We start from the raw sequence: 22,250 nt of genomic DNA, 5'->3' as shown, positions 1-22,250 counted from the left end.
AGTTCGGTGTCGGTACTGGAACCCTTGGACAGTCCTTCCCAGGTGAACGTGTTAAAGCCAACAAGGTCAGTGCAATAGACCCTAAGCTCTGCATTGGTTATAGCAACGTCATCTTAGTTTGTGGGACCAACGATCTACGAGTTGAAAATGTGCAGTCACCTGGTGATATACACCAGCTGGTAGACATTCTCCACCTGAAAATCCAGCAGATCCAGAAACTGTGCCCTAAGGCGAAGTTGTTTGTCACAGCAGTTTTACCGTCTAGACTCCCTAAGATGAATAAAAACATTATGGCATTCAACAGCTTGGTTGATGAAATGTTGTACTCTAGCTTTAACCAGAATGCATGGCACCTTGGTGTTGGCCACTTTTTAGACGGTAAAGGGTTGCTTGCTATGAAACTCACGAGAAATGGTGATGAAATCCATCTCGGAGAGCTTGGTATTGCTAAATTTGTGAGATGTCTGAAACAGTGGGTGTATGTGAGGGAGAGACAGGAGAGAGTAAGACAAAGGAAGGCCACCCGACCAGTGGGAGTTTATCCCACTTAGTTTATCATGATTATGAAACTTATTAAAGATGTGTGCGACCCCTGTAGTAAATACATTAATATTGGCCAGCCACTCTTAGAATGTGAAAATTGCAGCAAAGTTGTTCATACTAAGTGCTTCAGATCCGCGAAATTTACAAGCAAAAACGGTCTATGGATGTGTAGTGATTGCTGTAGTACAATAGAAGATAGGTATTGCCCATTTCCAAGCAGCCAAAGATATGATGATTCAGATAAATTCTATGATACAAACAACCAGGAAGATGTCACCATAGCTAAATTCTCTTCAATACTTGAAGACTGTAAGTGTTACACAAAACAAGAACTAGCAAACTCAATCAGCAAACTTTTTCCTGAGAAAAATAAAAATTCTGCTTATGGGCATATTTCAAAACTATAGAATGTTACGGTGTGACAATTTTACCCATTTTTTCCGAAAAATGTCCAAGAAAACAGGTTCATTATTGGTTAAATTATGTTTCTAAGGCTTTTCAAACCTACGATTTACATATCTGCCAAAGAAAATAGTGAGAAATCAATCCGTTTTTGAGTAATTAAAAGTCGAAATTTGGTTACGGAGTGACTAGATAAATTTTCAGATTTTGGTACACCCATATTCTGACCTAATTTTTATCTCAGATATTCTTGAAAGTTGCATTTTGACGGCTTCCAGGCACTTTTCAGACATTTTCCTTCAATAATTAATCAGGAAAAAGTGTGTATTGCCTAAGGAGTAAAAAATTTGAGGCTTCAAAAATTTTGGGGATTGTTACGGAGTGACTGTTACGGAGTGACGCATCAAACAGTCTCTCATTCCACTCGAATTTTTCATCATTTTTCATCCTGTGCCTGGCTCTAAATAGTAGAATTCTTTTCAAAATTAGATAGATAACACTTAAACAAGGTAGACACACAAATTTATTGATGTGAAATAAATCAAATCTGGTACAATTCATTAGTCTTGATCACAATTATGAATAAAAATACGATCATGTGATAAAAAATCAACCCTGGAGCTTACAACTCTGTAAATTTCCCTTAAAATACAGCACATTTAAATCACTGTTTGAAAAATATAAACAACTGCATAAAAATCAGTCTCATTGGTTTTACTTTCTACAAATATTACTCGGTTAAGAATCTGTTACAGAGTGACATATCATAATGAAATGTTTAAAAATCTGGGCTTATTTGTTTAAAGTTATAAACTGTACAATGTACACAGATTAACGAAAATTCAAACCTTTACACCCCACTTATAAGCAAGTTCAGGTACTTCAAACTCTATTCTTCTCCCTGTTCCCGGCAAAAGCTTCGGCATACCAATAGCTCCTTTCACGTCACTAAGTTCGTAATCATGGACGTCCTCTTTGTCAGGCCATTTCCAGATTGATCCAGGTTTTCCAGCTGGTACAAGGCACTTAACGGTAAGGTTACTGCTGTCTGGCTTGCCAATAACTTTTCCTGGATAAAGTTCACCCTCCCAGTTAACAATCACGAATTGATCAATGTTGTAAGTTTCACAGCTGTTAGAAGATGATGGTGTTTCCTCCTCTCCAATAACTGTTGTTGAAGTCGTCTGAGCAGATGATTCATCGGCATACTCTATCTTCTTTATCAAAGATCCATCAACTGACGTGCCCCTAAAGGTAAGGATGCAGCTGTTATCTTTGAAAGAACGGACAATGTGGTGCACTTTTAAGGTTCCTGGAACTGGTCTTGCTTTCCTTCTGCACTCCTCTTCCATACCTGAGGCTAGATCTCCAACATACACGACATTGATTGACTTGAGAAGACTGTCAGCATAGGTTGCAAACTCCTTTGGTGTATTTATGACAACCTGATTGGACACTATGTGTCCAATGTCAATAAAAAAAATTCGTTACGGAGTGACAATGTCCCTTGAATTTGTCACTCCGTAACACAGCGTTACGGAGTGACCAAAGTTTGGCTCATCATATTTCCTCTTAAATTATAATGTTATCAATCGAAAATGTTGGAAAATCTTAGTGTAAGGTCACTGAGATACTTCAGAAAATATGGAATGCAATAGGCGTGTAGTTAAGAGAATAGATAACTTTTTGACACCTTTTTGTTACGGAGTGACAAAAATTTTTAAACCACATTTTCCCCATGTTAGCTCATTCTCCTTGATTGGGCTTTATATCAGTCTGTAAAAATGAAATCTCATATACTAACACACAAAATTTGGGTTTAGTTCAAGCAAAGGCCTAATCTAGAGACGTTATGAAGTAGAGCACACTTTTGAGGATTGTTTTAGTGTCGATGATAGAATGAGCTATTTTTGCATGATAGAGTAGATTGATGTCTCCAATATTGCAGATTTTCAAAGTATAAAGTTCAAACATTCTAAAATTTCCAAAATTGGATTGATAAAAGCATTTCTGAAATTTCCTCCAAGTGGAACCAGTTTTGAAATATGCCCTTATCTGCCAGCTCTGTTTTGCAATATAGATGGGTTTGCTAGTAATTTTGACAGCTTTTTAATAGAACATAAGACCCTCCCGTGTAATTTTGATGTCATTGGATTGGCTGAGACCAACATCGATCCAAGCCAACAAGGCTTATACCAAATCCCCTCCTATACAACATTTTGTCAAGTACCATTCCCTGATAAGAAAAAAGGAACAGGAGTATCCTTATATGTCTCTGATCGCCTGAATGCTGTAGTAATCGAAAATCTATCTCACTGTACAAAAGATATTGAGTGCTTATTTGTTGAAATTACTCTTAGCTCGGGTGATAAACTGACATATGGGGTTGCTTATCGTCCTCCAAATGGCTGTAGTGAGACCTTTTGTCAAACTCTTGAGGATATATCTAAGCAGTTGGCTGGTAAAAAGTTCCATATTCTTGGCGATTTTAACTCTAACCTCCTCAATGTACAAACCTCCAGCCAGTTATTTGAGGACACGTTACTTCGTAACAATATGTATCCTACTATATCACTTGCTACCCACTTCCGTCCTAACTGTAAAAACTCATGTATTGACAATATCCTCACATCAGAGATAGATCATGTACTTCTCTCCGGTGTATTGAATGATAGGATTGGTGACCATGCCTTTATATTCACCTTCACGTCAATTCCTACCAAAAACAGTACTGAAAAACTTAAACATGTTCGCTACTATGATTATTCAAGTTCCAAACTCACTAATTTTGTTAATGAACTCGAGGTGAAGGTGAATGACTTAACTCCCTCGGTAAACTTCAATGAGTTCTTGGACTGCTTCAATGAAACACTTGATAAACACTGTAAGCTTGATGTACCAAAAGTTACCAAAAGGACTCCCAAACTCAACCCGTGGATTACCGATGGAATCATTGTCTCAGTTGAAAGAAAACATGAACTCTGTAGAGACTGGTCAAGCACTGTAACAAATAGAAACCCTGAGGGTAATGTACTGCTCTATAAAGTCTTCAGTGACTACCGAAGAATGCTTAAAAGTATTATCAAGGTCGCCAAACGATCGTACTACTGCAATGAAATCCATAAAAATATAGAAAACAGCAAAAAAACGTGGCAGATAATCAATGAGCTCAGGGGCAAGAAAAAGAAGCAAACTAAGCCTCCCTTTATCATAAACAACGAACGAATCATGAATCGTAGAGTCATAGCCAATGGATTCAACTCTTACTTTGTTTCTATTGCCCCTAAGCTCAATGAAACACTTAGTAGCAGTGAGGCCTCTGGTTTACCAATTCTCCCTATAAAAACATTCTATGATTTCCTTGGAAAGACTAATGAAAAATCGATTATGTTAGAAGACTGTACACCTTATGAGATAACGGAAATAATAAAAGGATTTGAAAATGGAAAAGCAAGTGATATTCCTGTTAGTGTAATCAAAAGATCATCTCACGTAATTACACCGATCCTTAGTCGATACATCAACATCTTAATGTCTAATGGCACGTTCCCCGACGTTTTAAAGACTGGTAGAATAACTCCTGTATTTAAGAAGGGAAACCCTGAAGAGATAGAAAACTACCGCCCAATCTCTACTCTCTCTATATTTGGTAAAATCTTTGAAAAGATCATTTACTCAAGAATATATTCGTTTGCTAGCTCACAGGGTATAATATCTAAAACACAATTTGGCTTCAGGCAGTCACACTCTACTTCACATGCAGTTAATCACTCAGTAAACCTTATAACTGAATCTCTAAAACTTAAGCATCATGTCTTAGGCATATTCATAGACCTTAGCAAAGCTTTTGATACAATAGATCATGGTACATTACTTGTCAAATTACAGGGCTATGGGATACGTGGGGTGGCAAATGATCTTATAAAAAGTTACCTAACAAATAGATCACAATATACTGAAGTTGTTGGTGAGAAATCTGACGCCTTGAAAATACAGTTTGGAGTCCCTCAGGGTTCGATTCTTGGACCTCTCTTATTTCTCCTATATATTAATGATATCGCCAACAGCTCCAGTTTGGGATCATTTGTCACCTTCGCTGATGACACCAATATATTTGTGACTGGGAAATCTAAAAAGGAGGCATATATGCGTGGTAATTCTCTTTTAGCTAGTTTATATTCCTACATGCGAGCAAACAAACTCCATGTCAACTTGTCTAAATGCTGTTTCATTCACTTTAAACCAGCATCGTCCTCCCAGACTGACAATAATTCTGAATATACTCTAACCATTGATAACTTTCCAATAAAACAAGTTGCATCTGCTAAGTTTCTGGGAGTCGTCATCGATGAAAAGCTAACCTGGGAAGAACATATAAAATCACTTAGGCGTTCTCTCAGCCATGCAACATCAACTCTCTGCCGCCTACGCTGCTCCCTCCCAGATTTCTTACACCGCCAGTTGTATTACACTCTATTTGAATCACACCTCTCCTATTGTATCACGGTTTGGGGTGGGGCAGCCAAAACTCGTATAAGTTCTGTATTCAAAGCACAAAAATATTGTCTCAGGGTACTGTTTGGCGACAGGGAGGCATACCTAGATAAATTTAAGACCTGTGCTCGTGCTCGACCGTTTGGCAACCAAAATCTGAACAAAAAATTTTTCTTGAAAGAGCACACGAAACCTTTGTTCAAGGAACACGGAATACTTGCCGTCCAAAACCTGTACACTTACCATTGTTTCCTTGAGCTCTATAAAATCATGAAATTCCGTGCTCCGATTTCCCTCCATGAAAATTTCACCTGCTCAAGTAGGAAACCCACCCTTATACTAAGCCAAGCAGACCCCCCTGACAACTTCAATAGCAGAACGACTCGTATTTGGAACGTAATTGTGCCTAAGCTTGGTATACGTGACTACTGTCTAAGTGTGGCCTGCCTGAAGTCTAGGATGAAGCAATCACTGCTCGTCAACCAGCATAACCATGCTGATCTTGATTGGACAAACAAAGATTTCGAATGCTCTAATCTAAATTTTGACATTAAGTCTACCCTAGGGTCCACACATCCAAAATGATTATCTTGAAATTGAAAATTAGCTGCCAGGTGTGCATTTTCCTTTGTCTTACTAACGTGTGTGAGCGCAGTGTAGTGAGAAAGTGTTTTTAACAGATTTATTATTAGACTTAGGATTATGATTTTTAATATATTACATTGATATAAGATTTATTTTTGATAGGTACTTAATAAAGTTGATGAATTTCCCTCCCTATTAAAATTTTAAACCCATTTAGTGAAAATTGATAAACGAAGATCTAGATATTGATACATATTATAACCAACATTGCTTATATTCTGCCTTGTAAACAAAGAGCAAATCTTCTTAATGCCTTCTTCCTGTCCTAAAACTAAAACTTCATCCTATTAAAGTAAAGGCCTGTTGTTACCACAAGCTATTATACCGTCCCTCTCAAAAACATGCCTCAGCCTCCATCAAAAACAATTTTAGTTTTCAGTCCTTCTAGTTTCCAAAAATCTACCGAGCTAGTGTTCTGGTGTGCACAAAAGCCCCTAAGCCCGTGCATTCCTTGCCCCCGCTAGCTGCCAGTCCTTGACAAACTTCCAATAGCAAAGATCAACTAGTCATTTACAAATTGAGCACTATACAATTTTAATTGTTTTAAATATTTGACTTTGTAAAATGAGCTAAAACATTGATTTATTAGTTTCATTGATTTATTAGTTTCATTGAAATTTAGCAGCGTTATTTATCATGAACGTTTGAACTTACTATGTATTGATTGTGGGTATAAAATAAAATCTTTGTTCTTTACTTTACTTCTTGCCCAAATATAAAATAACTATAATGTAAACTTCATTTGAATTTTGACATATACATTGATATCAAAGATGACATTCGAAATTTTATCATGTTTGTATAGCTGTCTGGAAATTTTTAAGCCTGATAGATGAATACTTAAGTTTTAAATTGCTTTATTTTTGACCTTATAATTTTACTAGATTGAAGGATTCATCCTGATATATTTTTGCTCCAACATTCTTTATTTGCTTATCACTGGGCATGTTGGCTTATTAGAAAATGACCATAACCATCAACCAATTGTTATTCATATCCAATCGATAAAAGCTATTTATCTGAACATGAAAATAATGTAAAATTATAAATCAATTTCCAACAATCAAACATGTAACAAATGTGTGAGTACAATGATGGGGCATTTGAAAAATAACAACTAACAAACTTTTTTCATATATAAGGCATGATTTAAATAGCAAAAATTACTTTTTATAATAGATATTAAATCAAAGATAAGCACAGATTAATATTATGGATGATTCAGTTCCTTCCAACATCACTACAACCCAGGTAATACTATCAACTTCACCATGAATCTGAATAAGATATATGTATACAATCTGGTTTCACTTCTTTGTGTTTTATGTTTCTGGGGCAAAATGTATATTGATCCCATATGTTGTGACAGCGAGTATCGTTGAGTAACAGATTACTGTTAACAAACTACAAAAACACTGTGCCTTTATAGTCTACGATAATAATGACAGGGTCGAAGTCAAGATCACTTAAATTACCCAATTTTACGTTTCCTTTGCATTCATTTTCTCATAGTTCATACCTAACAAGATTTTACCCCCAGTCTTTTCAGAGCGAATCTGCCAGAAATGTTGTGTACTCCTCTGGCGCTCCCAGTGAGAGTGTCACCTGTATTCTCCTCTCTAATAACACTGACGGACAGGTCGTCCATCAACTCATCCAACTACCGACTGGTAAGAAATCTGCCACTCTTCTTTATAAGCATGCAGTCATATTATTATCTCATTCTAAGTTAATGACTGAAACGTATTGTTTATTTCTTGGTTAAGGATATGCTTACTGTTACAAGTGGTAAATATTTTACTTTTTCCGAGCATTCAGTCATATTATTATCTCATTCTAAGTTAATGACTGAAACTTATTGTTTATATCTTGGTTAAGGATAAGCTTACTGTTACAAGTGGTTACTATTTTACTTTTTTCGAGCAACATGCAGCCACATGCGCGTGCGAACCAAAAAATATTATATCAGGTTGTGAAGTTGGTGTTGTGACTCGTATAATGCTTGATGAGCTAAATATAGTCATGTGGATTTAGTGGGGTATAGTGGTGATATTAACAAAATGCCTAAAATAAGTATTCGGGTTTATATTCTTACCTTTATTAAATACGACTCCTCGGCAGTAAACTGTCCATCCAGCTCTCGCCCAGATCCAATCAGCATCATGTGATATCTGTCCAATGTATCCCCAGGTAGGGTTCCCATTGTCTCCTACTTTAATGGCATTGTGCCAATTATCTGAAGTATCCTGAAACCCCGAGAGTTGCCAGCCCTCTTCAAGGACAGATGAGCATTTCCAGTAAGTATCGGTGTAGTAGACAACGTCTCCATCTTCTTTCTCTAGTGATGCTATTATACCTTTAGCTCCTCCAGTGTTTACACATTTCAAGGCTATAATTTCTAATTCGGTTGTTATTTCCTCAAATGTTGACTCCTGGCTCCATATTCCGAGAGCACTGTGTTGTTGTTGCACGCCATCAAGATACAACTCCAAGCGATCGTCACATGTTATTCTCAGGGTCAAAGTATCTGCAATTTATTAGCATGATTAGTAAGTGGTCACCCATTCCTTGGAAGAACTGAACAATAAAATTAGGTCATTGTTCATTTTAAAGTTTTTAATCATGGTAAAATTGTATTATTGTTAGTTTTTGCGCTGGCCTTCACAGAAGGAAGTATCTAACTATCTATCAATAACATATCAATGACCTATCAATTATCTCCCAATTACCTATCAATTACATATCAATTACCTATCAATTATCTATCAATTGTCTACCAATTACCTATCAATTGTCTGCCAATTACCTATCAATTATCTATCAATTGTCTACCAATTACCTATCAATTGTATACCAATTACCTATCAATTACATATCAATTGTCCACCAATTACCTATCAATTATCTATCAATTATAGGTATCTATCTATCAATTACCTTCTCTACAAAACTCTTTTGTTTCTCTATTATCCAGTCCTATAAAGTCTTGGTTGCTTTCAGGTACAAGGGTGTGGACCACTGTGTCATTTATTTGAACCGTCACCTGGTGGGGTTGTCATATTGTCAGATTAGAAAATAGTATTCTTATTTTCATTTCTAATGTACTATCGTTCGCGCCTGATAAAGTTATAACTTTATTAAGAATCCAGATTCTCTTTCACCTTTATAAGATCAATTCCATCAGTTCCAGTAGTCCTCAAAGACACACATTCGTAATCCCCGATGTTGACATCACTTATAAAAACACACGCCACATCTTGGTTTGTTACATCAAAATTTTCATCACACAGATTTTCGTTCGTCTCCCCCTTTGTTCCTTTGATTTTAACGTACTGGGGGTCTCTTGTCCTTGCGTTACTGTCGTCCCATATTGAGTAAGTAATCTTGTATTGAGCAGCTGAAATTAGATAATGTGATGTAAATAGTGATGATAATATCAAATGCAATGGCAGCCATTGTATTTAGAGTGCCTCAGAGTAATTTCTACTATTTTGTATCTGAAGGAATTACTGCAGAGGAAGAACCAATTTAGTGAGGCCACTATCTACCCAATTTAGTGAGGCCCCTATCTACCCAATTTAGTGAGGCCCCTATCTACCCAATGTAGTGAGGCCCCTATCTACCCAATTTAGTGAGGCCCCTATCTACCGAATTTAGTGAGGCCCCTATCTACCCAATTTAGTGAGGCCACTATCTACCCAATTTAGTGAGGCCCCTATCTACCCAATTTAGTGAGGCCCCTATCTACCCAATTTAGTGAGGCCACTATTTACCCAATTTAGTAAGGCCCCTATCTACACAATTTAGTGAGGCCCCTATCTACCCAATTTAGTGAGGCCCCTATCTACCCAATGTAGTGAGGCCCCTATCTACCCAATTTAGTGAGGCCCCTATCTACCCAATTTAGTGAGGCCCCTATCTACCCAATTTAGTGAGGCCCCTATCTACCCAATTTAGTGAGGCCCCTATCTACCCAATTTAGTGAGGCCCTATCTACCCAATGTAGTGAGGCCCCTATCTACCCAATTTAGTGAGGCCCCTATCTACCCAATTTAGTGAGGCCCCTATCTACCCAATTTAGTGAGGCCCCTATCTACCCAATATAGTGAGACACCTATCTACCCAATTTAGTGAGGCCCCTATCTACCCAATTTAGTGAGGCCCCTTTCTACCCAATTTAGTGAGGCCCCTATCTACCCAATTTAGTGAGGCCCCTATCTACCTAATTTAGTGAGGCCCCTATCTACCCAATTTAGTGAGGCCCCTATCTACCCAATTTAGTGAGGCCCCTATAGCTATCTACCCAATTTAGTGAGGCCCCTATCTACCCAATTTAGTGAGGCCCCTATCTACCCAATTTAGTGAGGCCCCTATCTACCCAATTTAGTGAGGCCCCTTTCTACCCAATTTAGTGAGGCCCCTATCTACCCAATTTAGTGAGGCCCCTATCTACCCAATTTAGTGAGGCCCCTATCTACCCAATTTAGTGAGGCCCCTATCTACCCAATTTAGTGAGGCCCCTATCTACCCAATTTAGTGAGGCCCCTATCTACCCAATTTAGTGAGGCCCCTATCTACCCAATTTAGTGAGTCCCCTTTCTACCCAATTTAGTGAGGCCCCTATCTACCCAATTTAGTGAGGCCCCTATCTACCCAATGTAGTGAGGCCCCTATCTACCCAATTTAGTGAGGCCCCTATCTACCCAATTTAGTGAGGCCCCTATCTACCCAATTTAGTGAGGCCCCTATCTACCCAATTTAGTGAGGCCCCTTTCTACCCAATTTAGTGAGGCCCCTATCTACCCAATTTAGTGAGGCCCCTATCTACCCAATTTAGTGAGGCCCCTATCTACCCGATTTAGTGAGGCCCCTATCTACCCAATGTAGTGAGGCCCCTATCTACCCAATTTAGTGAGGCCCCTATCTACCCAATTTAGTGAGGCCCCTATCTACCCAATTTAGTGAGGCCCCTATCTACCCAATTTAGTGAGGCCCCTATCTACCCAATTTAGTGAGGCCCCTATCTACCCAATTTAGTGAGGCCCCTTTCTACCCAATTTAGTGAGGCCCCTATCTACCCAATTTAGTGAGGCCCCTATCTACCCAATTTAGTGAGGCCCCTATCTACCCAATTTAGTGAGGCCCCTATCTACCCAATTTAGTGAGGCCCCTATCTACCCAATTTAGTGAGGCCCCTATCTACCCAATTTAGTGAGACCCCTATCTACCCAATTTAGTGAGGCCACTATTTACCCAATTTAGTGAGGCCCCTATCTACCCAATTTAGTGAGGCCCCTATTTACTCAATTTAGTGAGGCCCCTATCTACCCAATTTAGTGAGGCCCCTATCTACCCAATTTAGTGAGGCCCCTTTCTACCCAATTTAGTGAGGCCCCTATCTACCCAATTTAGTGAGGCCCCTATCTACCCAATTTAGTGAGGCCCCTATCTACCCAATTTAGTGAGGCCCCTATCTACCCAATGTAGTGAGGCCCCTATCTACCCAATTTAGTGAGGCCCCTATCTACCCAATTTAGTGAGGCCCCTATCTACCCAATTTAGTGAGGCCCCTATCTACCCAATATAGTGAGACCCCTATCTACCCAATTTAGTGAGGCCCCTATCTACCCAATTTAGTGAGGCCCCTTTCTACCCAATTTAGTGAGGCCCCTATCTACCCAATTTAGTGAGGCCCCTATCTACCCAATTTAGTGAGGCCCCTATCTACCCAATTTAGTGAGGCCCCTATCTACCCAATTTAGTGAGGCCCCTATAGCTATCTACCCAATTTAGTGAGGCCCCTATCTACCCAATTTAGTGAGGCCCCTATCTACCCAATTTAGTGAGGCCCCTATCTACCCAATTTAGTGAGGCCCCTTTCTACCCAATTTAGTGAGGCCCCTATCTACCCAATTTAGTGAGGCCCCTATCTACCCAATTTAGTGAGGCCCCTATCTACCCAATTTAGTGAGGCCCCTATAGCTATCTACCCAATTTAGTGAGGCCCCTATCTACCCAATTTAGTGAGGCCCCTATCTACCCAATTTAGTGAGGCCCCTTTCTACCCAATTTAGTGAGGCCCCTATCTACCCAATTTAGTGAGGCCCCTATCTACCCAATTTAGTGAGGCCCCAATCTACCCAATTTGGGGGGCGGGGGGGGGGGGGGGCCAACCATATTAAAGTATATTAAAGTATATCCCCGGGTCAAAATCGGAAAAAATCCTACATTTTAATATACTTTAATATATACCTACAATTAGAAGATTTATATTCTTCGTTAAGATTTACATGATGAACTATATTTTTCACTCAGATTCGCAAGATAAGCCTGTTTTAGGACTAGTACATGAATTTCCATCCAGATTGGTCAAAAATTGGCTGAGTTATGAGCTTTAAAAAATATGCCCATATTTGGGCATACGCTTTTGCCCAAATTCGCTTTTACCCAAATTCGATGAAATTTCAATATTTTTTAATGAGACTAACTCTATGTGAAAGATATAACTCAGTGTTTGTTGAATATAGTGGATACTAAGTAAAAAGACCTCCATGAACAAAATTGGGAAAATTGCACATAATATCTCAGTTCGGAATACTAGCCAAAATGACTCCATTAAAATTGAAATAACTCCATCAGTTTTCAATATTTTTTCAAAAACTTTTTGGAATCGATTAAGAATTGCATTTCAAGCTTATTTTGGGCAACAATTTTTGATATAGGCCTCCAAGGAGATAGGGATATATAAGTATATTGTAGGTATATTAAAGTATATTAAAGTATATCCCCGGGTCAAAATCGGGAAAAATCCTACATTTTAATATACTTTAATATGGTTGCCCCCCCCCCCCCCCCCCAATTTAGTGAGGCCCCTATCTACCCAATTTAGTGAGGCCCCTATCTACCAGGCCATGGTAAGACTTCTGGCACACAATTTACCTGTTCGTGTAAAAGTTATATCTTTTGTCTTATAATCATCCACTTGAAGGGAGCCCTCCCAGACTCCCCACACCACCCCGTCTATCTCCACCTCCATCTTGACAAAGGTCCAGGAGTCTTCTCCGCTGTTCCGTATCCTAACCCCCTGCAGATCCCCAATATTCTTCTCATCAGTCACAGTACAAGAGCTGGCCCCTGCTCTGTCTCCTACACAGTCGTGCTCTCCCGTTTCACCCTCGCTACCCACCAGTGTGTAGAAGTATCCTGATGTTGCTCCTCCGTCATGTTTTGATTGGCCTGTTTCGTGTTTAAATTCGTATTCTGCTGCTGTGGTCACACCTGTTTGAGAACGTATTGAAACTTTTGATACATTGAATTAGTTTGGAAACCTTATCACGAAAATTGAAAACCCACAAAATGTAGTACGCATGTTAATCGTGATCATAGAAAATATGTATATATTACATTATAATTTGATATTAACGATCACCAAAATACCTGCTGTAAGCATGATATAAGCTAGCAAGACGAAACAATCCACGTGAGATCCACTGTATTTCATGGAATTCCTAGAGAGTATTTTTGCTGGTCACAAGGGTTCATTTCTATTTTATTAAAAGCAGACCCTCCTTTCTATGAAAATCGCCTGAATTTTTTCCTTTTCACCCTTTTGAAAAAAGGCAATAGTGAAAGGTTACGAATGGACGTTTTTGCAGAAAAACGTGGATTTTGGGGATTGCAGTAGGTGGGTCAAATATATGTCGTGTTCCTTACGTACTTACTTGCTTCCGTTCGTTACCATGTCAACTTGCCGCGCGCACGCGCACGGGGATTGCTTGCGGAGATGTGGTGTATAGCCAGTCTGTGGTCAATGAATGCGCGGCGCACGAGCGTATTTTAATGTATACTAGTAATGTATAATATTTTGTAATAAGCCCAACTTGAACGTGGCACGCGTAGTGTACTGATGGTTCAATATTATTATTAATATTATAAGGTGAGCTGATTAGAGCTTATATTAATAGTTATAGTGAAATGGAAATCTAGCGTCCGCCAAAACGAAACAACGGGCGCAATTCTTGTTATTGCTTTCAAGATATAGATACTTTATTCACTATTCAAGACCTATTCCTTGTCTAAAATCAACGATTTTAGACTAAAAATTCGACGTTGAACATTAAATATTCAGAGTTTAAGGAGGTTAAATTATTATCAAGAGCTAATGACAATGATTTGAAAAGTAGGCCCTTTTATCCCTAACTGTCTGATTTCCTGACTTTCTGATTCACATATGAAATGTGTCGATTTTTAACGTTGAATGCAAAGTAATGATATGCTAATTACTAAATGTTTTTCTTCTTCCTTCTTGTGTGGTCGGTGGTATCTGACCCCCAATAGGACAGGGAGCCTTTTCTCCGGGACCTCGGTCCAAGGGAGGACCTCCTACTAGCACTCACTATTATTAACAATAGATATCTACGTAACAAACCTCAGCACTCGGCTGTCTTACAACTATCGCTACCTGGCCCAATGGAACCTCCCTTCGGTAATTATTGTTAATGATTTTCCACAGAAAAACGTAAAATATTCGACAATATTCAGTGCAATTTCAGAGTCTGTGCTGGTGGTGGGGAGTGAACAAAATCAGGACCAAGTCACATACCACATACCTCACAATGAGCAGGTAAACAACCCAAACAACAACAACAATCAGGCTGCTACAAAATAGGGGTCTTGAAATAATTTAAATATAGGTGCCTGATAGAGTGCATGCGAACTATACCTCGCCCGCCCAAAGCTTGCCTCTGAAAGCTCAAAAAAACAATATAAATGCTCTAAAAGCTCGAAAATTAGAGGCTAGCTCTTCATGAACAGTATATAATAATACAAGTTAAACAAAACGATCAGTTGAACTAAAGGGGCTGAATCATCTCCTGATTCACAGCCTTGAGCAGGTAACATAACCCCTAAGTTCCATGCCCGAATTTTCACTCAAATTTTTCACCCAAATAAAATTTGCCCGAATTTTTAACCCACATTTTTCGCTTCGACTGAAATATTCGGGCTAAAAAAATTCGTGAACTTGCGCACGAATTTTTTAAATTTCACTCAAATAATATAGTCGCTGCGGTTGTAATCAATACTATAATTGCATTTCGTTGTCCTAAATGTTTCTGGGATTACCTAACGCATATCATCATAACACTAATGATAACAACGCTATTACACTACACATCGATTACACGATTAGCCATTTTATTGAGGAGCTGCAGTGAGTCATTTTCGGGTTCCCAAGAACCAATGTTTTATTATCTGATACTTAGGACGACTGAGGAGAACTGAGGAGGATGACTGAGGAGGACTGAGGAAGAGGAGGAGGAGGACTGAGAAGAAGGGGGAGGAGGAAGAGGACTAAGGACGAGTAGGACTGAGGAGGAGGAGGACTGAGGATGAGGAGGACTTAGGAGGAGAAGGACTCAGGAGGAGGAGGACTCAGGAGGAGGACGAGGACGAGGAGGACGAGGAGGACAAGGAGGACTGAGAAGGAGGACGAAGGACGAGGAGGACTGAGAAGGAGGACGAGGAGGACTAAGGACGAGGAGGACTGAGGAGGAGGAGGAGGAGGACTGAGGAGGACTGAGGAAGAGGAGGAGGAAGCATCTAAATGTTATTTCCACAACATTCTTGTCTGTTTTTGTTCCGTTCTTGTCCGCCCTACTTTTTGTCCGTTTTGAAAATATAGGGTACCGAACGGACAAAAACGGACACAAAACATGATCCCCTCCCCAGTCCTTATATCTTTATATTAATTTAAGTTGGTCAAACATGTTAATTGCGAAGGAATTATTCTTGACTATGAAAGTTCAAACAACTTAATTTAGATATGTCAACCCTATTTTCTTAAATTTACACAAAAAAGTTTATAGAAAATATATGAAGGACACTAATTTGCTTCTGCACATTGGTTGTTACACTAGTTTACGTGATGTTTACGTAATTTTCATCCTAATTTAAACTTAGGTGGTCGCAGTCTAGATCTCACCCGACGCAACCAATACGCGTATCGATTTCCGCACGCAAATTATTTGGGCATGGAACATGTCACCCGAATAAATTTATTTCACAAATAAAATTTGCCCGAATTATTTTACCGTATTATTTGGCCATGGAACTAAGGGGTAATACGGGACATTATTTGACTTCCTGTTTTAAATTACATTTTAACTTTTAAACGTTACGTTCTTCGTCGACAAGGTATCATGTTGCAGTCTGTGACGTAAAAAGAGGTCATATTCAGGCGAAGCCAGTAAACCCCGTACCAACAAAAAAATCACAAATGTAAAAGATTCAAAGGCTCCGAAATCTTAAAGCGTAATAATATAACGATTCCAAAAACTGTAATATAATTAACTGATTATAATCCCAGCCCGGCGACTCCCCCGAGGAGCTGCTGCCAATAGAAGGAGCCCAGAGGACACACTACGAGGAACACCTCCCTCCTCCAGAGAATACAGATCACAACCCCGTCTACTACTCCCAGACATTCTGCAGAGACTGCAACAAGATATTCTCCAGCCCGACTAAACTGCGGGATCACAACCTGGTTAAACACAAGGGACTGTACACGTGCGGGGTCTGTCTGAGAGGGTTTAAAACCACCTACTGTCTCAAAAATCACACTGCTACTCACAACGAGAAACAGTTTATTTGCTGCTATTGTGATAAATCCTTCGCCAGAGGCACTTCTCTCCGAGATCACATCAAAAAGATCCACAAAAAGGAGGAGAAATGCTTGAGTTGTGGTAGGCTGAAAGAACCTGATCATATCTGCTACAAATGCAAGGAATGTGTGGCTTCCTTCAAGACAGTGGCAAGTTTTGAAAGCCACAGTTGTGGCAAGACCCGGATATTCGTGTGTCCGTACTGCGGAGAGAGTTTTACAAGGAACCAGGGGTTACTGAACCACATGCTGAATCAGGAGAATAAACGCAAGTTCAAATGTGTCGTCTGCAATGATCGCTTCAATACTCAAGGTTCGTAAACAAACCAAACAAGATATTTTGGCACGAGATAGAAATCTGAATTTTAACAAGAGTTTCAGTGCTGATATATTCAGAGCTGTTATTGCGTAACAATTGACTTAAGAATTAGGTCTGTTACATTAAAAAGGCAATAATCTGTATTTTGTTCTTTACTTTCTTCAACAGGTGTTGCTAGGTTCAATAATTACTTTTTATATGATCCTCCTTTGATCTAGCTTTGTTAGTAAATGATGTATCAAGTTCCTTTATGTCTTAACGTTATTGTATTGTTTACCATTCTATGCAACGGAGCATACTATGACGAAAACAGGAGGAGAACCTAGACATTCACTCGATATTCCATACAACTTTATTATAATTGAGTCTTTACCATATTATCTGATACCAACTGTTTCCTCCTACATTCTAATGGCACATGGTGTATGACAACCTTAACACAGCCCAGTTACGGAGACACGAGAGGGTCCACACGCCGGACGAGTGGTTCAAGTGTAGGATATGTGGTAAAAAGTACGCCACAGCAAGCGGCTTTAGGTCCCACAACATTAAGAAACACAAGGGACACAACCCTGTGAGTAGTTCGTTATATCCTATGTTGAGCGATATGTTTCGTAGGTATAACTAGACAAGTTAAATCTGTATTCTGTGTTTGAGTTTATTAGAAGAGCCGAAGAGGTGCCACATTTAAATATTGCAGACTGATAAATAATGGTTTCTTCTTCAGATTAATAATTTCTATTTTTCAGAACGATGTGAAACCTCGAGCAAGGACGAACCAGAGGAAACTTCGAAAAGGCCGGCCTCACCGGAAATATCGAGATGATGCAGTTCAAACAAATCAACCACCATGTAACTCCAGATCTTCTCAGACGAGTGTACCTCCCTCACCCTCTTCCAAACCTGGAACTAGCCCACACTATCCAAAATTAAGTTCAAATAATCAAGAGTTCCCAACTTCTGCATCAAGACTCAGGGACGGACAATTTCAAACGTCTCCAATCAGAGACTCTTCCTCCACCGCCTCCTCTCCTGAAAGAGACACAGACTTTCCTTCGTCTCCAGTCGGAGACAGAACTTTTGTTGAGACGGCTGTTTCGCCGTCAGAGACCTTGTCTTCTCCGTTAGGCGAGACAACTTATCAGGTCCCTGCCTTGATGAACTGTTCGGATGACGTTATCATAACCACTGATTCCCGGTTTGATTAAAACCATCTGTTTGTTAAAACTATTATTATTTGCACAAATCGACCAATGACTAGGTCAGATTTTAAGTGAATTTATCCATTTTGATAGAATCCGTAATATTTAAACTCAAAAGTTTTGGTTTGTTATGACATTTTACTTCTCCGAATGCCTTTCTACTTCCTATTTCATATGCTCCCTTCTAACAGTTTTGTCTTTTTGGTAATCACTACTGCTGTATACACAATGTAAATAATGATATTATGTGAGCAGTTCTATTCACCAACTTGTTTTAATGCAGTATGATTTAGACAGTAGACACGTGGGGCGGGGCCGGGGGACATCAATTATTCCATTAACACAGACAAATCTAAAATTTGATATTAAACTAAGATCCAGAAAGTTGAAGTGGTACTTTATACTTAACTTCCTAGATGATTGTAGTTGAACTCTGATGTACATACATGAAATCATCTCTAACATACCACCACAGGTAGATGCTATAAGGAGGAGAGATGATCGCTGAGTATTTGGGCTCAATTTACCCGGTACTTTGATGGAAGATATTGTTTCAAACAATGATCGCATTGTTTTGGACGAAGCCTTAACTTTCATCGGATCGATCGTGAACACTGTTGACAGTAAAGCAGACGACATCGAAAGAATTTCCATTCATTTGCTTAACGATGACTGCTTGAGACTAATATTTTCGTTTATTACTAGAGAGACTCTTCGATCAGTCCATGTCCAATTGGTCTGCAAAAGATGGTTTACACTGACAAACTCGATGATATTTCGTAGACCAAAACTAAGTTTGTTCACGACCACTGAATATCATAAAGCTGACAAATATCCTAGAGATGAGGGTGTAGTTCAAATCGGACAGAGTGTCTTCAATTTTGTTCAGGCCTTGTATTGTACAGAAGAGATAGTTTCTGAGTTGATATTATCGAAGATATCTACACCATTTAACATATCCGATAAAACCAAAGTTTTTGGGGGCCCTCCATTGGTGAGCACTGTTAAACTTCGCTATAGGGCTATAGTGGAATTGTGTCCTAATCTTGATAAATTGTCCATCGATAATTGCTTAGGCATTTTCAAAATAGATCCAGAGGATGAGGTTCCACCGTTTCCATTTCCTTCAAACCTGCACCAACTTTCAATTACAAACAAGTGGATAAAGGAATCCTCTTTGAGTCATATTCTTAAATCAAGCTGCATGACGTTACAAAAACTCAAATTATCGAGAGCTGGATTATTTTCGGGGCTATCCATAGTTGAGCACTTACGAGGCTGTAAGATGAAGGTTCTAGATCTTACCCGATGCTATAAACTTAAACCGGCTATTTTCCCGTTTATCTTCACCGCCTATCATGGCACCCTTGAAGAGCTACATTTCCCAACATCCATCATGACACTACCAGTCCCCGCTGGGCTGATCATGGAGAAGTTGAAATGTGTAACAATGTATGAGATCTGCCAAAATGGTGGAATCAGGGAACACGATGAAAATGTTGTATTGAGCTTGTTTAGATCCATGGTGAACGTTGAGAGTCTCACTATATTAACAGACGATCATCCCATGAACCGCAGATTTGAACCATGTCAATATTTTGATTATATGAGCAAAATAATGTCGTTGAAAAAGCTAAAGAAAATAACATTACCACTTGAACCTATGAGGAACAGCATGTTTGGAAGCCATTCATTTTTAAGGGAACTTAAAGAACTGCGCGTGAATGTCAGGATAGACACGGATTACTGAATATTAAATCGATCTGAATAATACAGATGGGAAGATGAGCCAATCAGTTTCCAGCATTGACCAATCGAAACCGGGGATAGCTGTCACGTGTAAAAACAAATTCGGTCAATCTCCCCTCGGTTTATTAAGTTATTTTAAGTAGAAACATGACGTCCTTTCACGACTCATGAATTATAATTTGATGAAAAACTGCTCAAACTTAAAGGGATTCAAAACTATAATGTCTATCAATTATTATTATTCTCAATTTTTTGATAATTTATAAACATAGATGTTTCAAAAATTACAATTATTTCTGGATTTATATTTTACTTTGACTATAATTTAGTACAGTTATTTCTATCGTGTTTTCATCTGTTTTTTTTCCCTATCATTTAAGTTTGATGTTTGATACCGAAAATTTAAATTTTAAATGTTGATAATTTTGTAAATTGTACTCAATGGTCTCATTGTTATAACTTTATAAAATATATTGTGGTACATCATTTTGCATTTACTCATTAAATTTACTGGGAACATTATATTATATATTATATATATACTGTATATACTCAAAAAATATTATATTATGCTCAGAAAATATTATATTATACTCTTAAAAATTAAGGATCTTCTAGGGATAATATTTTATTGATATTGTTGAATTATAATACCGTAATATTATGATTTTAAACATATTAGAAATTAATGTATATTTTGTAATATCCTATTGAGACACATGCCACCCCATCGCATGCTAGAAGAGATACTCGGGACAGAGTTTTGAGATAGGCCTTTGAACATTCTTTATTCGATTTTGAAAATCTTGGACCACTAGAGATTGTCAAAATACGAATTTTTCATCTTGCCAATGTTATTAATTAACATATTAATTGATGGCCCAAGTATGAATTCGTAAATAAATCGCGGTTTGACTTTGGCCCTAAATCAACTCATTATTTTATTTACGTGGAATGATAACTTGTATTATCTGAGAGTCTTAGTCGAGACCTAACTTAGACAATGTTGTAAAATCTCGCAACCAATGAATTGTATGAAAAAGGGAGAAAATCCTGATTTAAATCAGCACGAGCAGTTTTACTTCATTTTATTTTCGATAACTTGCAAAATCTTGTCGGTTATCCCAAAATAAAATATTTGACCGATATTGCAAACTTTAAAGTGTACTCAATTTTTGGTTATTATTGCTAAATACAATTTGATTATACAGAGTGGCCCAAACGTAACTACCCACACTCAACCCATTAATAACTTACGTAATTCGTGTCAGAATTTCACACAAATTTCAGAGAATATAGATATGGGTCAAACTTAGAATTTCTGAACGTTTCGCAAAATTTCATTGATTACAGAGCAGAGGGTGTGGCACGCCACTCCTATTTTTCACTACTGTCGCCATAAAGTAAAAACGCTAACAGCTAGGAACTCCACAGTTTAAATAATAATATAATTATATAATAATCTTGTTATTTTTAATTCTGTTTGTCGAAGACTTAACAAACATTCATACAAAAATTTCTATCAGGAATGTCACTTGAAAAAACAGAAAAGTTCGAGGGGGTTGATATTAAAGAGGAGATGACAGACGCCCAACCAGTTTACCCTACTTCAACCTGGCCAACATCAGCCTGCACTTGTAAATTGGAAGAAAACGACGAAAAAAAACAAACTGAAAGCTGAAGCCGTGCTATGTAGTCAGTTTGAAACTGGTTCAGAAAACCTCAACCAAGTAGGTGAAGTTGCAAAGATGGAGGATGTCAGGATTTTCGGTGATGTCCTGGCTAAAGCTGAACCTTTGGACTATAAAGAACTTCAGTGTGATAATTGTGATCTTGCGCTAACACCATCGAACGTAAGACCTGCGAAAAGAAATTCTTCTTCTGTTCCTATACCTACGGTGTCTGATTGTGGTATTAAGGCTGAAACTCTATCTATTGGAGAAACCACTCCGTCTGGGACTAAACATAAGTTGAAAAAACAGAAACGAACACACACCGGAGAAAAACCATATTCTTGCAGTCTGTGTGATTATAAATCGTATCGATCGAGCGATCTTGCTCGTCACAAACGGACACACACCGGAGAAAAATTTTATTCTTGCAGTTTGTGTGATTATAAAGCGGGTCATTCGAGCACTGTTGCTAATCACAAACGGACACACACCGGAGAGAAACCTTATTCTTGCAGTCTGTGTGATTATAAATCAAATCAACTGAGCAATCTCGCTGCTCACAA

General features: G+C 38.5%; 3 protein-coding genes across 6 annotated transcripts in view; 2 read left to right on the top strand and 1 right to left on the bottom strand.

Moving 5' to 3' along the window:
* LOC134815342 (ubiquitin-like modifier-activating enzyme ATG7) overlaps positions 1-22,250 on the top strand; it is a 78,935-nt gene that overhangs the window by 1,617 nt on the left and 55,068 nt on the right. The gene's annotated exons all lie outside the window — the stretch shown is intronic.
* LOC134815363 (zinc finger protein 658B-like) lies at positions 7,226-18,529 on the top strand. The gene is made up of 6 exons (XM_063823886.1): positions 7,226-7,335; positions 7,634-7,754; positions 14,637-14,707; positions 16,451-17,057; positions 17,507-17,637; positions 17,813-18,529. Exons 1-6 carry the CDS (start codon positions 7,297-7,299, stop codon positions 18,269-18,271), a joined length of 1,428 nt encoding a protein of 475 aa, XP_063679956.1. The 5' UTR covers positions 7,226-7,296; the 3' UTR covers positions 18,272-18,529.
* On the bottom strand, positions 7,748-13,588 carry LOC134815364 (uncharacterized). 2 transcript variants are annotated; one of them, XM_063823888.1, is made up of 6 exons: positions 13,522-13,588; positions 13,024-13,362; positions 9,246-9,481; positions 9,022-9,127; positions 8,180-8,611; positions 7,748-7,820 (listed from the first exon to the last, which is right to left on the bottom strand). In XM_063823888.1, the coding sequence occupies exons 1-6, from the start codon at positions 13,583-13,585 to the stop codon at positions 7,804-7,806; spliced, it is 1,194 nt and encodes a 397-aa protein (XP_063679958.1). In that variant the 5' UTR covers positions 13,586-13,588; the 3' UTR covers positions 7,748-7,803. The 2 variants fall into 2 exon arrangements, with proteins under 2 accessions (XP_063679958.1, XP_063679957.1); XM_063823887.1 differs by lacking the exon at positions 7,748-7,820 and having other exon boundaries at positions 8,001-8,611.

The sequence above is a fragment of the Bolinopsis microptera genome, chromosome 5, assembly GCF_026151205.1.
Source record: "Bolinopsis microptera isolate Bmic1 chromosome 5, MBARI_Bmic_1.0, whole genome shotgun sequence".
In the NCBI taxonomy this organism is placed as follows: Eukaryota; Metazoa; Ctenophora; class Tentaculata; order Lobata; family Bolinopsidae; genus Bolinopsis; species Bolinopsis microptera.
The sequence above is the reverse complement of the archived record's forward strand: the minus strand, read 5'-3'. Positions and strand labels throughout refer to the sequence as shown.